This window comes from Branchiostoma lanceolatum, chromosome 5 (assembly GCF_035083965.1).
Source record: "Branchiostoma lanceolatum isolate klBraLanc5 chromosome 5, klBraLanc5.hap2, whole genome shotgun sequence".
NCBI lineage: Eukaryota > Metazoa > Chordata > Leptocardii > Amphioxiformes > Branchiostomatidae > Branchiostoma > Branchiostoma lanceolatum.
In genome coordinates this window covers 4,325,597-4,340,038 of record NC_089726.1, presented here as the reverse complement: position 1 = coordinate 4,340,038, position 14,442 = coordinate 4,325,597, and the positions used below count along the sequence as shown (strand labels likewise).

Below are 14,442 nucleotides of genomic sequence, written 5' to 3'. Positions count from 1 at the left end.
GCTCTTTTTGTGCAATACGCTTTATTCAACTTGTCTGGTTTGTATCGTTACATATAAATAGAAGTTTGTTAAACATATTTATATTCGATTTCCACATATTTGGTGCAATTTTGGTGACTTTCCGCAACATTGTAAGATGTGCTTAGTTATATCAAGCGCGGCGTAATGTGATCTTGACGCTGCAACAAATCGCTATTTTTTTTTCCTGTGACTTTACCCATTAATTTCTACAGCTTTTTTGAATAAGTAGTACCCTGTTCTTCTGTTTAATATTGGTCTGTTGTGTCTGACAATTTTTTAAAGTTCGAAAAACCGCGCTCGCCGTAGGGGCGTCACGGGAGGGTAGAACCCGGAAGAACGCCATGTCGCAGGCTACTATGGCTGTCCACATAGATAGATTACGAAATATTTGCAGTGTTTGTGGACTGTTAGCTGAAAGTAGTGTAAAGAGAAAACTTGATTATACTGTGTTAGCTTGCCAATACATTGTTCATGTCCTAGTCAACACTCTATGCCTAAATATTCCTTGTGAGAAATCAAATACAAATACGTAACAACCGTGGTAGGACAATCTCTTAACCACTTTGGTCAAGAGAAAAGTGACTACAGCAGAGGATATAGACGAATAATGAGCTGCCAAACTGGTGAAAAGGTATATCTTTTCTTTATTATTTACATTCATAGAGTTCATACAAAAATACAGAGATGAAATGAGACTGGTAAGATAACATGAAATGTCACATCACTCTGTAACCTACATGACAAGTACAATAATAATTCAATCAGCATGTAACATTATCATAGAAAGTAGGAATGGTAAGAGATTAAGTTAAAAAGTACAGATTATAAATACAGTACAAGAAAATATATCCCAACTACAGTTAATTAAATGACATGTATGAAAATAAATATTTTTTCTGTAGATTGTGCAGCCAATCACATTCTGAACTTGGTGTGATTAATGACATCTATGATTATGAAGTCGTATGGACATTTAAAAAAAAAAACATAGAGCACATGAGTTTAATTCAGCGGAGCCAGACGCATATAGTCAGAGAAAGACGAGTAGCTGCAGCCTGTACATGCTCATGAACTTCCACTGGCATTCTGAGCTGATCTGCAGGGCCTGAAGTCTGTCAAAGTTGATCAGAGTTCCTGATGGCCACCTGTTGACAGGGATGGTTGACCTACACATGACATACAGGCAGACAAGGGAAATAAAAATCTGACTTTTACCTTCTGGTCCTGCAATCAATGCAACAATTACTATTACATCAAAATACAAGGTATCGTTAGTTAAAAACTCATTTGCTCTTGACATAAACTTGGACATTATCAGAAACCTACTAAATCGAATAAACTTAATCTGACCCATTCTTGATAAATTGCCACGAAAAGTATCTTGAGAAAATCTATGAACTTTAACAAAGAGCTAGGTTTATTCTGACACAAAGAACTCAGATGCCCATTGTTGTGAGGTACAACCCCCTATTACAGTATTTAACTCTTTATCTTCTTGTTATGTGAAGAAACAGTAGGAGACTGAAAGTGCATGCATATGCATTTCAGGGAATAACACAAATATTTGAATTCAATTTTGTCACAAAACTAGCAACAGTACTAACTCTAGTTAACATATATATATGTACTTACTTTCTCCAGCAGTATGGGATCAGCTTTGGGTCAGAGAGGACCTCTCAGGAAATCACTGGAAACTGTGACTCCTGCTTTCTCCTATAAAGAACAAAGAAACAATTCTAAATGATAGTAGAAATATCAAACATACAATGGTTATTAAAATTTCTATTGTTTCTGTAATGTTGCATGTACATGTACAAATAAATTAGTAAGCATGTTTTTTTTTCTGTCACAAGAACTTTCTATAACAGGACTTAGCCTACTAATTCCAAACTAAAGGACCAGCAACAGCCAGCTTATGCTACATGTTGTACACTTGAAGTCTGTAATTTCCAAATGAAAGTAGCAGGGCCCTTTTAAGATATGTCTGCTCACACAAAAGAAGAAAGTGCACCAATGCACCTATCCTTTATCAATGCATAACTATAACATTATAACACAAGAACAGTACCTACAATAAGATGGAAAATTATAGTATTGTTTCGCATTAAGAAATTCATAGATTTTCTGGTCATCATTTTGTATATATCACAGTAGAAATTGGAATTCTCCTAGTAGAGATTAGAATTCTAGTCTCTCCTAGGAGATATTGGATTTCTACTACTGAATTGGGATCTGAATATTGGAATTCCAAGTTGCCCTAGGACAATTAGATACTTCAATAAGTTTGAGGACAGGCTAATTTCCAATTCTAATATAGAGAGAAATATAGATTACATCAATATATTATGGAAAATAGACTCAATCATTTCACAACTGACATTTTAATCAATTTCAGCAAAGGTGTGCCTACATTCACCATAATCATTCTAGGAGAATTACTTCATGTTTTAGATATCAGAATAATCAGATGTCCCTTCTGTAACCATGGTGACATCCATCTTTTCCTGGTCACAGACCTTATTCATTCAGACCATCCCAGATTGTCCTAGGACATATTGGAATCAAGATTTGTCTTGGAATAATTCACAATTCTAATTCTGCACGATTATCCCAATCTGTTTTAGGATATACTCGAATCTATGTCCATGGTATAGTGTTAAAGTAAAGGAAACAACAATATTCTTCGACTAACCAGAATTTACACATTGACTTCAATTTGAAATTCTATAGCAAAGCTTCAAAATCTGAAACAATACAATAACCCTTTTTCTAACATCTAAATTTGCTGCATACTACTCACTAGGGACACTGTAGTACTAGTGGCCTTTGTCTACCTACCTACCTACCTACCTAGCTTTGTCTACAGCTAACTTCAAAATTCCACACAGGTGATGCAACAGAGGTTATAATCTTTTCTTGCAATTAGCTGTCAAGAATATGTTATATACTATAGCTACTCACTAGTGTACAATACTGTAAATGCAGAAATGTTCGCAGTGGTTTTGTTTGTGGGTTTTGCCGCGAACTGAAAACCATCGCAAACATTTTATCCAATATTGTAGCACTGCCACAAAATCAAAACCACTGCGAACACTCCCCTTTTCCCCTTAGCATGATATAGAAACGCATTTACAGTAGTATCTAATATCCCAGTTCAGTAGTAGAATTCAAATCTCTACTAGGAGAATCTGGAAATTTCCAAGGAGAGACTGGAATTCCTAAGTCTACTAAGAGAATTCCAGATTCTCCTGAATTCCCATCTCTACATGTGACATATATATTGTTACACCTTTACATGCCATATAGTTTGTATAAATTCTACAAGAAACATGGTGATTAATCTTGTGCAGTAATCCTGTTGATATGATAATGATTGTATAAGGGTTACATATGAAATTAATACAGCTGCACAAATACAGCATAGTATATATTAGTAAAAACAGATCACATGTGCTTATTTCCATGTGTCATGTAGTAAAGAACTCAGTACTTCAGTGTATAATAAGATGTTAGAAATACTTAAGGTATACCGGTGATAGAGCATGCTATATTTTAGCTCAAAATTAAGATTACTTAATGTAATCTAATTCTCAATATATTTGTAGGTCCACCTACATCTGTGATTCCACTTGTAAATACTGTAACATGGTAGTTACATTTAACTAGCATAGCCAATTTGTTAATGTATCTTATACATAATATTTTTTCATAGTAAGTATTTATTAAGTATGGTGATCTGTAAACTCAGGTAAGAGTTTTTGCAGCATGTAATTACACAACTATAAGGTACAGCAGTAATTGACCTGGATTTTGCAAAATCTGTAGTGTTTCAATGCAATAATATCAATTACTACTTACAGTTCTAATCTGCACTGGTTGGTCTGTGTTACAAATCTTGATACAACATCAGCACATGATTCACCTAGTAGAAAAAAAGAAGAAGGAAAAACAGTGGGGAGGGGGGCATATTACTTGTGCTGTAATTTACAGAATTTTCTGGGACATCATCTAAAGCTAAGTCATATGAACTGATTTAAGCTAATACAATGTGAAATATCATAAGGACTAATGTAATAAAATTGACATATAAGCATTCAGAACATTTTTCATATGCATAAATTGATGTTTTGCAGTGGTAAGCTACAATTTTGAAGGATCAAAAATCAGGCTGGACAAAACCTCGGCAATCTAAGCATGTCTAAGATTGTATTTTTACAGACAATTCTATGAAACTAGTGAAACATTATTGCACATTGTAACTTTGCAAGAAGAAAAACAGCAATTCAAGCGGAGATAAACAGCTTAACAGGGGTTTTTCAAGGCTATGGCCTCACCGCAAGTAGTGCACACATGCGAAACTTGCACGTAAACACCTCGTATTTGAGGCCTCGCGGCGGCGATAAAAAAATTGTCACTGGCATGACACCATTTGCACATGGTGCAGACACGTCTAGTGTAACGAAAGCGACCCGAGTCGTGAATGGGTAAACTCACCTTCATCCGAAAACTTTAAGAAGTACTTACCATTCCTTGAGAAAGCCTTAGAACACGAAAAAGATGCTGATCTTCCAAATTCAGCCGGTTGGTTCCGTAAAAACTGCATTTTGTCCTGTTTTAGGTCCCCAATTGCTGCAAAAACACTATAACCAAAATACTTCCGGCTAAAAACGGCACCACGTGACCATTGTGTAAACATTTCCTGCGGTCAAAGGTCTGATGCCGTCATAAGGCCTGAGGTCAATGACCTGCAGTACCGTACAGCCGCTAGGCGGCGTCGCGCGGGCAATAACGCTCGTTCGAAACTAAATGTTCAGTTGTAAACAGGCGTGGTGAAGACGTCGTCGCCGAGGACAACAAACACACCGTTGTCCAGAAGAGCGGGCAACGTGGAATGGAGTCTTACCTCGAGGCGAGCCTCACCATCGCCGACTTATCGACAGTGGATCCGGACAACGAACGTTACGTCTGCCTGGCAAGTAACAAGGAAGGCAGTGGGACTCAAGCCTCGTCCATGGTCAAAGGTATGAGTCTAATGGCTATGGTGATTAAGTTAAGACTTCTAAAGAGCATTTTCAATTGATTCAATTGAGTTGATAGCACTGCCCTTGCAAGAGTGAGTGAATGAGTGAGTGAATGCATGGGTGAGTGAATGATATGACTGACTGAATGATTGACGTACTGAATGACTGATTGACTAAAGGGATAACGTACTGAATGACGTATTGACTGATTGAGACTGATTAGCTGAAGGGGTGACGTACTGAATGACGTACTGAATGACTGAATGACGTCCTGACTGACATGACTGACTGATTCTGACTGATGTACTTACTGATTGAATGACTGAGTGAACGGTTATTTTTTCAGTACATGGCTCTACAAGACTTGAGATAATGTCCTGATTACTTAGCTTTATTTGAGCTACTTTTTATCAAAACGGTAAAAGCTGCTTCCTTCTCTTCTCTGAGTTGGCGGCACTTACCAAACGATCTATATCGTCTCACGGTATTCCATACCATTCCAACAAACACATTTTTCCTTTTTCTTTCTTTCTGCAGTGCTAGTGAGTGGAATAGTCATTACCTTAGCTGGGATCGGAGCCACTGCTTTCAGTATCTACTTCTTCAGGTAAATCACAGTGATTTAATTGTTGTATGGTTTATCTGTGTGTGTGTGTGTGTGTGTGTGTGTATGTGTGTTTGTGTGTGAGCGTGTGTGTGTGTGTGTTTGTATGTGTGTGTTTGTTTGTGTGTCAGTGTGTGTGTGTGTGTGTACGTATGTGTGTCAGTGTGTGTGTGTGTCAGTTTGTGTGTGCGTCAGTGTGAATAATGTCTTTCTGTCGTCCGTCTATCTGTCTGTGTAAGTGTGCCTTTAATGTGCCCCTGCATGCCTGGGTCGTTCTTTATGAGGCGGAGGAGTGAATCATAATAGGATGACAACAAATATACTTACCCATTTTGCAGGAAGAGCATGCTTTCGAAGAAGAGTGATATTGACATGTCCACTAACCTGCATGGGTCTGCTAGTCCAATGCCTGGTCGCCTCCGACCACTGCCAAGCCTACCAAAACCAAGTACGATTCATAATGGTCATAATCCTAATTTATAATCTGTTATTTCCTGTTTTTGAATCATCACAATTCTCTTTACGTTAGCCCAACATTCAAGTTATTTCATGATACATAGGACACCACTTGTTTCGTCTTTACCTGCAAATTATGTGAACGCTTATTCTAGATAGGAATACTGATTGCATCAGCATTAAACATATACTAGCGTATTCTTAATGAATGGCAAATCCCACGTGGCTGCAAAAGGAATGCAAGTGTTCACATATAAAAAAGGAACAAAAATTTTAATTCTTTCATTTTTGTCAGCCGTGCAGGAGAAATCAAACCGTCTGCCTGCAGCTCTAACAGCCCAAACCCAGTAGTAACTAGAGTTCCACGACCTCATACCTTCGCCAAATGATTTTAACCATTGTGACTGACGTATTAGGAGTGTTTCTCATCAATTATAAATCATACCAGTTGATTGTCTTAAAATATGACATGTCCAAAGTATGAGCTTAACAAAGTAGGAGCTTAACAAAGAGGGTTATGCTAATTTTGATCATCAATTATGCAAATGAGGCCCTTATTAGCATAATTTAATTCAACGATGTTCACATTCACATAACTTCCCGATGGCACAAAAAAAGTATTAAATGCATGAAATTTCCGTCATTTACCAGTATGGAATTATAGTAGTTTCTCATTTAAGTATGCAAATAAGGCCCACATTTGCATATTTTCTATCTTCAACATTCCTCTCTTCCTCAGTTACAATTTGAATAGTCAAATGACACAAAGCAGATTTTTAATGTTGCCTCATTAATTATGCAAATTAGAATCTGATTTGCATAATTATCGGCCAATCATTCTAAGCATCACACAAGCTATCTACATACCAAATATCATGACCATCCATCAAGGCCATTGTTATAGTATTTTCTCATTAATTATGCAAATGAGGTCTTCAGTTGCATAGTTTATATCAATTAATATTTCTCTCTTCCTCACTTACATATGTCACATGTTTCAGAGTTCTATCATGGAATTTGGCGGATGTATAAACTTTCCTCATTAATTATGCAAATTAGATACTGATTTGCATAAAAAGTATCTAATCATGTTCATCATCACTCAAGCTATCTACTTACCAAAAATCATTGCCATCCATCAAGCCCTTCTTGAGTTATTCCCTTTCAAAGTCTGAACCAAAACCTGCTCCTGCAGTTCCAAAAAAAGCCGCTAGGGGGCCCAAACCCATACCACTTACTCTCTGTCCAAAGAGCTGTCTACCACTCAAAAATCAGTTCCATAGCATGTCCAGAACACGAGATATCAAAACAGGAAGTTCCGCTGCAGTACCGTTACAAGCCGCTAGGAGACCCAAAATCTAATCATTTTCTAGTCTCATCAAGACCTACCCACCTACTAAATATCAAGACAATCCATCCAAGCCTTCTCGAGTTATGCTGTACATTACACACACACACACACACACACATACAAACGCTACCCTCTGCATAACCTTCTCGGCGAAGGTAATAAGCAATGTAACGTTTGATAAACTCAAAACCATAAGTAGTATGCTGTAAGATAACAACTACTCAAGCAACCGAATAGGTTTTGAAAATGGTCAGGCCTTTCAGGTTGCATCCGCCATCTTTCGTCAATAACTGCACACGATCTGCATTTCAACAGGTATTTACGCAAAAACAATTAATGGATATGTAAATAAATTGGTTAATACCTGCTGAACTACAGATCTTGTGCAGTCACTGACCAAAGGCAGTGAATGCTACATAAAACATCAGTGACAGTTTCCAAATTCTATCCAGTTGCTTGAGTAACTGTTGTGTTATGCGAATTTTATTACCTGGCTATCTAATCTTCATCTGATCACTATTAGTAGTATAAAGCATGAAAACAGTCATATAATACATGTACATAACGTACACACCTGTAGGGTGGAGTATGCCGATGAAGAGGCAGACCCAGTCGACACCCATCGCGATCTTGGACTTCCTCAAACCCATCCCCGTCGCCATGCTGAAGAAAGAGTTCAACCGCAGGCTCGCCAACGAGGAAACACTGTTCACATATGAATACGAGGTAATTATAATCAGGGATGATCTAAAAATGTAGAACCTGTCATATATCTGTACCGGTTTACCTGCCACACATATTGTGTTACAGATCTACCTAAATCTGGACGCGCGTGTATCAGCCACACACCTACACACACACACACCTACACACACACAGCTGTTTGTACATGCCACACATTTGCACACATATCTGCACACATCTTCTTGCACGGATTCGGCACATCCCGCTGACACAAATTCGCCACATCTGCAAATAATTTATATACCACATACTATCCTTCACATGTATATATAACATATCTGCTGGCATAGATCTGAAATACATCTGTAAGCATGTCTCCTGATTATCTACCAAGAAACACAATGTATTGAAATATCTCACCATTTGATTGCATACTATGATTTTCTTGTATGATGTAATCTTTCTTACAAAGAGCTGTGTCCGGTGGAGATTGCTATCTGGTTGTGGTATTGGTTACATGTTCAGCTATTTGCGCATGTTCTGATCGTTCATACAACAGTGAATTGATTTCTGTCTCAACTAGGCTCTGCCCAAACTGCTGGGAGAGGAACATTCCCAGGCCTGTCAGAACAACAGGGACAAGAACCGCTTCAGGAATATCATCAGCTGTGAGTAGTAGACCGGTCCTGACTGGCAATCAGAATTAGAAGTTCAACCCTGCAGCTCTTATTGTACTTCTTTCTTAAATGTCCTGGAAACCTATGTATTCTATGTATACTGGTTGGCATACTTTAAAAAACATCCACCGTACACTTTCTACTGCCCCTGGCCTCAACTTTTTAATCAAATTGTATTGAGGTTCAGTCTATTCAACATACTGATTGAAAGAATTAAGAGCCTTGATTTGTAAACTGCAGATAAATCTATTCTAACCTCATCTTTTCTTACGTGTATTCATGTACAATCTTTACATTTGGTCACATCATTGGAAACAAAGTCTTACTTATCGAAAAGTAGAGACCACAGTACACATTGTGAAAACCAAAATCCCATGTGTATTTTTTCCACAGATGACCATAGCAGGGTCATCCTATCACTGGTTGATAATGATCCAAGGTCTGACTATATCAACGCATCCTACATCGACGTAAGTGTGAAGCTTGTGAAGCTATGATAGGTTTAATACTTAGTATTCAAATTGTGGCAGGTTTAAAAAGGTTACATCTTTGTTATATGTCTTAGCATTCTTGTAATTCTAGCACTGTGTGCATTGATCTTTTCAGCACAATTACTTTAAGCTAGAGCAAAAAAGAGTAATTCGGACAAAATTAACGTATTCATCAAGTATTCTTAATTTTAACCGAGCCTCTCTTCTATACTCTGCTTCACCATAAGTTGGCATAACGCTGTTTATGATGAACAAATGCTTTCTAAAACCTGAATCGAGAACATCTTGTTAGTTGTAATATTTTGAGGGTGGATCTGTGTACGGAGTTATTCTTCATGGTTCTCTGTGTGCATCCGTAGTTATTTGAATGCACTGTCATCATACTATAGACTGGAAGGACGCGAGTAAAAGATGACCGCAATGGTCAGACCTTCTGCGTGGCCGGATGTAGATTTCAGAGGTGTTAGAACTAGTCGTTTATCGGAAATGTCAGGACAGGTCAGGTCAAGGGGTAAATGGGAAGATGCTTCTAATTCACATGAAGGCACTACTTTTGGTCTGACTATGTGTGTTTTTGAAGTTATATTTATGCCATAGGCTGGTCACGTTCACCACAAAGTGACAGGAAGTGAACAATGGACACATATTATTTTGATAAAATTGATAAAATCCTTATTTGCTTGATCAATGACCTACAATTACACAAGACGAGAAACTCCAAATTTTTCACGTCTAACTGTTGTTTTTGTATGTACGTATTGATTTGTTCGTGTTCATTTTGTACCTTAGGGCTACAATGAGGAGAAGAAGTACATAGCAACTCAAGGTAAACTCTGACATGTGGTTGCTCTTTTATGCTCTCATGTAGCTTGCAATTCCATTTTGTTTTCAAAGCTATTTTCTGTTCTATTGTTTCTATTTCATAAATGTCTTTTCCAGTTGTTGATTTTCCAAGCATGCCATGATTCTACCTGATGTTATGGGAAATAGCACCACTTTACCACAGCTATGATTATGCACATAATTACAAATGGAAAATATGCAAACTCCCCGTCTAAGGCACAATTCGCACACAGGTTTTCGGTGTCGACTTGGGGCTGTGTGTGAGGAGCTTTGGGATGCTTAAGTGGAGTTTTCCTACAAGAGAAAGCTACTTGAGCGGCCTTGGGTACAGTCCTGAGTAGAGTCGAAGTCGACTAAAAAAAAACGCATGTGTAAATCCGGCCAAGTTTCAATATCACAATAAAATGCTATCAACTACACGATAACAAATCATGTGATGTTATACCAACCTGCCATTTTACCAGGGCCCATGCAGAACACCGTACAGGACTTCTGGCGCATGATCTGGGAGACCAGATCCTCTACTATCCTCATGCTGTCCAACCTGGTGGAGAACTGCCAGGTACAATACAGTCTGTTTGTTTGGTAGCATCGAGTGTGTGTGAGTGTATAAATGTATGTGTGCGTGTTTGTGTGTGTTTGTGTGTGTGTGTTTGCGTTATGTATGTGTGTGTGTGTGTGCGTCTGTGTGTTTATTCTAGTGTGCGTACTTGTGTTTGTGTGTGTGTGTGTGTGTGTGTAATATTATCTAGTGTGCGTGCCTGTGTTTGTGTGTATGCTAGTGTGCGTGTGTGTGTTTGTGTGTGTGTGTGTGTGTGTGTGTGTGAGAGAGAGTGAGTGAGACACAGAGAGAGAGAGAGAGAGAGAGAGAGAGAGAGAGAGAGAGAGAGAGAGAGAGAGAGGGGGTAAACAATGTTTACCGTATCACTTTATTCTTCCTACACCGTAACTTGACTTCTGATCATCCTGCTTGTCCCTAGAACAAGGTTTGCAAGTACTGGTCTGAGACTGACACCATGGCTTACGGAGACTTCCGCGTGACCCTGATTGGCACCGACAAAATGGACTATTACATCGCCCGTAAATTCCTGCTCACTAAGGTACATGTTCCATTCTTGACGAAAGCTATCTATATTTCGCAGATTGCACAAATATTCGTTCCGGTGCCGCAGAGGATTCTGGGGGAAGGGCAGGGGATAAGGTCCCTCAGAACTAAACACACGTCTACGTGAAAACTTTACAGAAATTGTGCGTCGAGTAAAAGATATTGTTAAGAAATTACTGGACTTTAAACGTTGACCTCAGACCACAATACATAGCGACTGCACATGTGCATTCAGATCTGCAAGATGGCTTACTGCCGTTAGTTTACAAGGGAGACATAATTTACTTCTCACAGTTGAAGATGATGTACATGATAGTGAATTAGCATCTACGAAAAAAATTGCCTACGTTATCATATTTAAAGCTATAACTGTCTACTATTTGCATCCCGACAAAACGCAAATGCAAATCATTCGTGTCAGATTTTCTCAGTCCTTACCCGGTAGCCTGCGTTCCACAATGTTATCTACTAATCATCGATGTCTTTTTGTCCTCAAATTCGAGATTCAAAATTGACGATGACTGCTTTACTTTTGTTATAAAGTGTCCCAGATTCGTAAATATACCTTTTTCTTCCTCTATTCCCTATAAGGAAACCGCTGCCACAAGGCGCGAGGTTACCCAGTTCCACTTCCTGGCCTGGCCCGACTTCGGCGTCCCCGACGACCCCACGGACCTCCTGAAGTTCCACCAGACGGTGATGAAGTCAGTGCCCAGGCAGAACCACCCCATAGTCGTGCACTGCAGGTACGGAATGTCGATTTATAATGATAATAAGGATAAGGATGATGATGATGATGATGATGATGATGATGATGATGATGATGAAAACTTTAAATAACGATCGATCATGACTATGCATATCAATGGACAATGGGCAGTGGTTGACAATGTTTTATCAAGGGGCTATTCAAATATCTGTAATATAGGGACGGTATCTACAAAAGCTGGTTTTGGCTTATTTTTTGGATGAAGATTTAGCAGAATAAGAAAATTTCCATTTTTTTTATAATTAGTGGGTCCTGTGATTTTAAGAGAATAATTCATTTACCGTCCTTGCCCTTCCTCAGTGCCGGTGTGGGGCGTACTGGGACCTTCATCACGATCGACGCCATGTTGGAAATGATGACCGAGGAGAAACAAGTCGACGTGTTCGGGTTTGTGTCCAAGATGCGCCGAAACCGCAGCTTCATGGTTCAGGCCAAGGTACATGAACATGATATCATTTTACTATAGACCGTTTTCACTCACTTTCCACATCGATATCCAGGAAGCAGGCAGGTTCGATGCGTATTTGAATTTCAACGGACTATATCTCAAGTGTGGGGGGTGTCCCTGTGGTGTAATGGTCCGCGCTTTTGTTACTAGCCATATCTGGTTCAAATTACTTGGACCAGAAGGACCGGGGTTCAAGCCCCGGGTAGGACACCTCTAGACAAGAGGCGCATTGGGTCATACCAAAGACTTTATAAAGATGGTACATGCTTCTGAAACAGTATTGAAGTTAAACACACTCCACTGCCAGTGGACTAGCCCCCTGCTGCAGTGATTGCACCACAGTGTGGCCCAGGGCTATGAAACGGAGATGGACACCGCCCTATACACCTTATGGTGTGGGAGGATTTTAACTTTTAACTACCATCTCAAGTATAGAGGGATTTTTGTACGTAGGCGTACTTGTGGGGTCTTATATTATTCGATTCAATACTATTTTGTTGGAGAGGGTAAGAAGATAGCGTAACGACAAATACGATTTATTTCAATGATTGTTTACATACTAGAACCATGAGGTTGAATCACCTCAAAATATCTATATCAAGGCTAATTGCAAGGTGGTTGTTGAAAACGTCAAAGTTCTATTCCAATCTTGGATACTGTTCTCTCACCAAGTGCAAATGACAACCTAAATGACAAGAGGTGACTGTTTTCTCTTGAATTTCAGAACAGCTCCAAAGGAGAGAAAAATTGCATAATATACAATATAACAATTTATCTCATTTTATTTCATCTCTCCCTTCTCTGTATCGTTTTCATTTACCAAGCCCTGCTGGATTACCATCTTCGTGAGGATGTCACCAAGGCAAGGAAGTTTAAGTTGTGGCCGCCGTTATATTTTCTGATGCAACTATTCAATATCATCTCATTTTATCCCCCCTTCTTTGTATCACATCAGGCTCAGTACGTTTTCATTTACCAAGCCCTGCTGGACTCCCATCTTCGTGAGGATGTCACCAAGGCAGGGAAGTTCAAGTTGTGGCCGCCGTCTGCCCTCATCTCCCAGATCAAGATCGCCACAGCACAGCGCACCGAGGGAAACTCTGAAGACGGACAGAAAGGTAGGCATCTTGTCTAGATCTTCTCGTATGTATTTAGGAACTTTTAGTGGGACGATTATGGGAACAGGGCAGTGTCAATCTGGTACCTTTAATCCCTTTTTCAGTGAGCTGGACAAATGACTGAAATCTCGTGTTTCACGTAGAAAGCGCCTTTTGTAATGTTTGTGTGTTTTTTAGTCATTTAAACCATACTACATGAAGGGTAGTTAACAATAAGTAGCTTAAATTTTTCAAATGTAAATATATTACATGGTATCTTGGATATCTGCAAGAGAAATAAAGCATTACCAATATAGATATAAATAGTTTTTGTGAACAATGTGTTTTTCTCAATTAACCAAAATGCACGTGATTGATTGGGTGGTTGCAAGCATTTCCCTCATATCAAACATCTTTCCATTTTCCTCTGTAAGTTGACCGTTTAAAAAAGGACCAAGCTTTGCTTTGCATGACCTATGGATTTATGATCAGAACGTTATCCATGTTATCAAAGATGAATGAAACAGTATCATTGTAGGTGGTTTATCTAAGAAAACTATTTTTGTTTCAGGAGAAAACGAAATCTGATCCCCAGCGCTGATTATGGAAAACACCAAGCCAGCAAACAAAAACTAGCTCCACTCAAGACCGAGTAGTTTCAACAGAAGTATGATTAGATGGTTACGCCAAAAATAATTACTCAAGCAACTGGATAAGATTTTGAAACAGTCATACGTTTTAAAAAGAAGATTAATTCAAGACAAAGTTTAATGCCAATAGTTCAATTAGCTACTGTTGTTCTAGTACTGTAACAGTAAAACAGTAACTAAATGTTGCTTGTACGGGGGTGGGGGGTGGTGGGCACCCTACTATAA

At 38.9% G+C, this 14,442-nt stretch overlaps 1 protein-coding gene and 1 long non-coding RNA gene across 3 annotated transcripts; one reads left to right on the top strand and one right to left on the bottom strand.

Moving 5' to 3' along the window:
- Nucleotides 1-648: 648 nt before the first annotated feature.
- Nucleotides 649-4,742, bottom strand: LOC136434542 (uncharacterized). Its single transcript, XR_010755757.1, has 4 exons — nt 4,546-4,742; nt 3,880-3,943; nt 1,654-1,734; nt 649-1,187 (listed from the first exon to the last, which is right to left on the bottom strand). It is a non-coding gene; the product is annotated as an uncharacterized lncRNA (long non-coding RNA).
- Nucleotides 4,743-4,855: 113 nt separating this feature from the next.
- LOC136434525 (receptor-type tyrosine-protein phosphatase alpha-like) lies at nt 4,856-14,300 on the top strand. Of its 2 annotated transcripts, XM_066427389.1 has the most exons (13): nt 4,856-5,042; nt 5,580-5,649; nt 5,985-6,094; nt 8,034-8,179; nt 8,721-8,805; nt 9,208-9,284; nt 10,095-10,131; nt 10,613-10,710; nt 11,129-11,248; nt 11,845-11,999; nt 12,323-12,458; nt 13,426-13,588; nt 14,139-14,300. In XM_066427389.1, exons 1-13 carry the CDS (start codon nt 4,913-4,915, stop codon nt 14,153-14,155), a joined length of 1,344 nt encoding a protein of 447 aa, XP_066283486.1. In that variant the 5' UTR covers nt 4,856-4,912; the 3' UTR covers nt 14,156-14,300. The 2 variants fall into 2 exon arrangements, with proteins under 2 accessions (XP_066283486.1, XP_066283488.1); XM_066427391.1 differs by lacking the exon at nt 5,985-6,094 and having other exon boundaries at nt 5,001-5,042.
- The last annotated feature ends 142 nt before the right edge of the window (nt 14,301-14,442 follow it).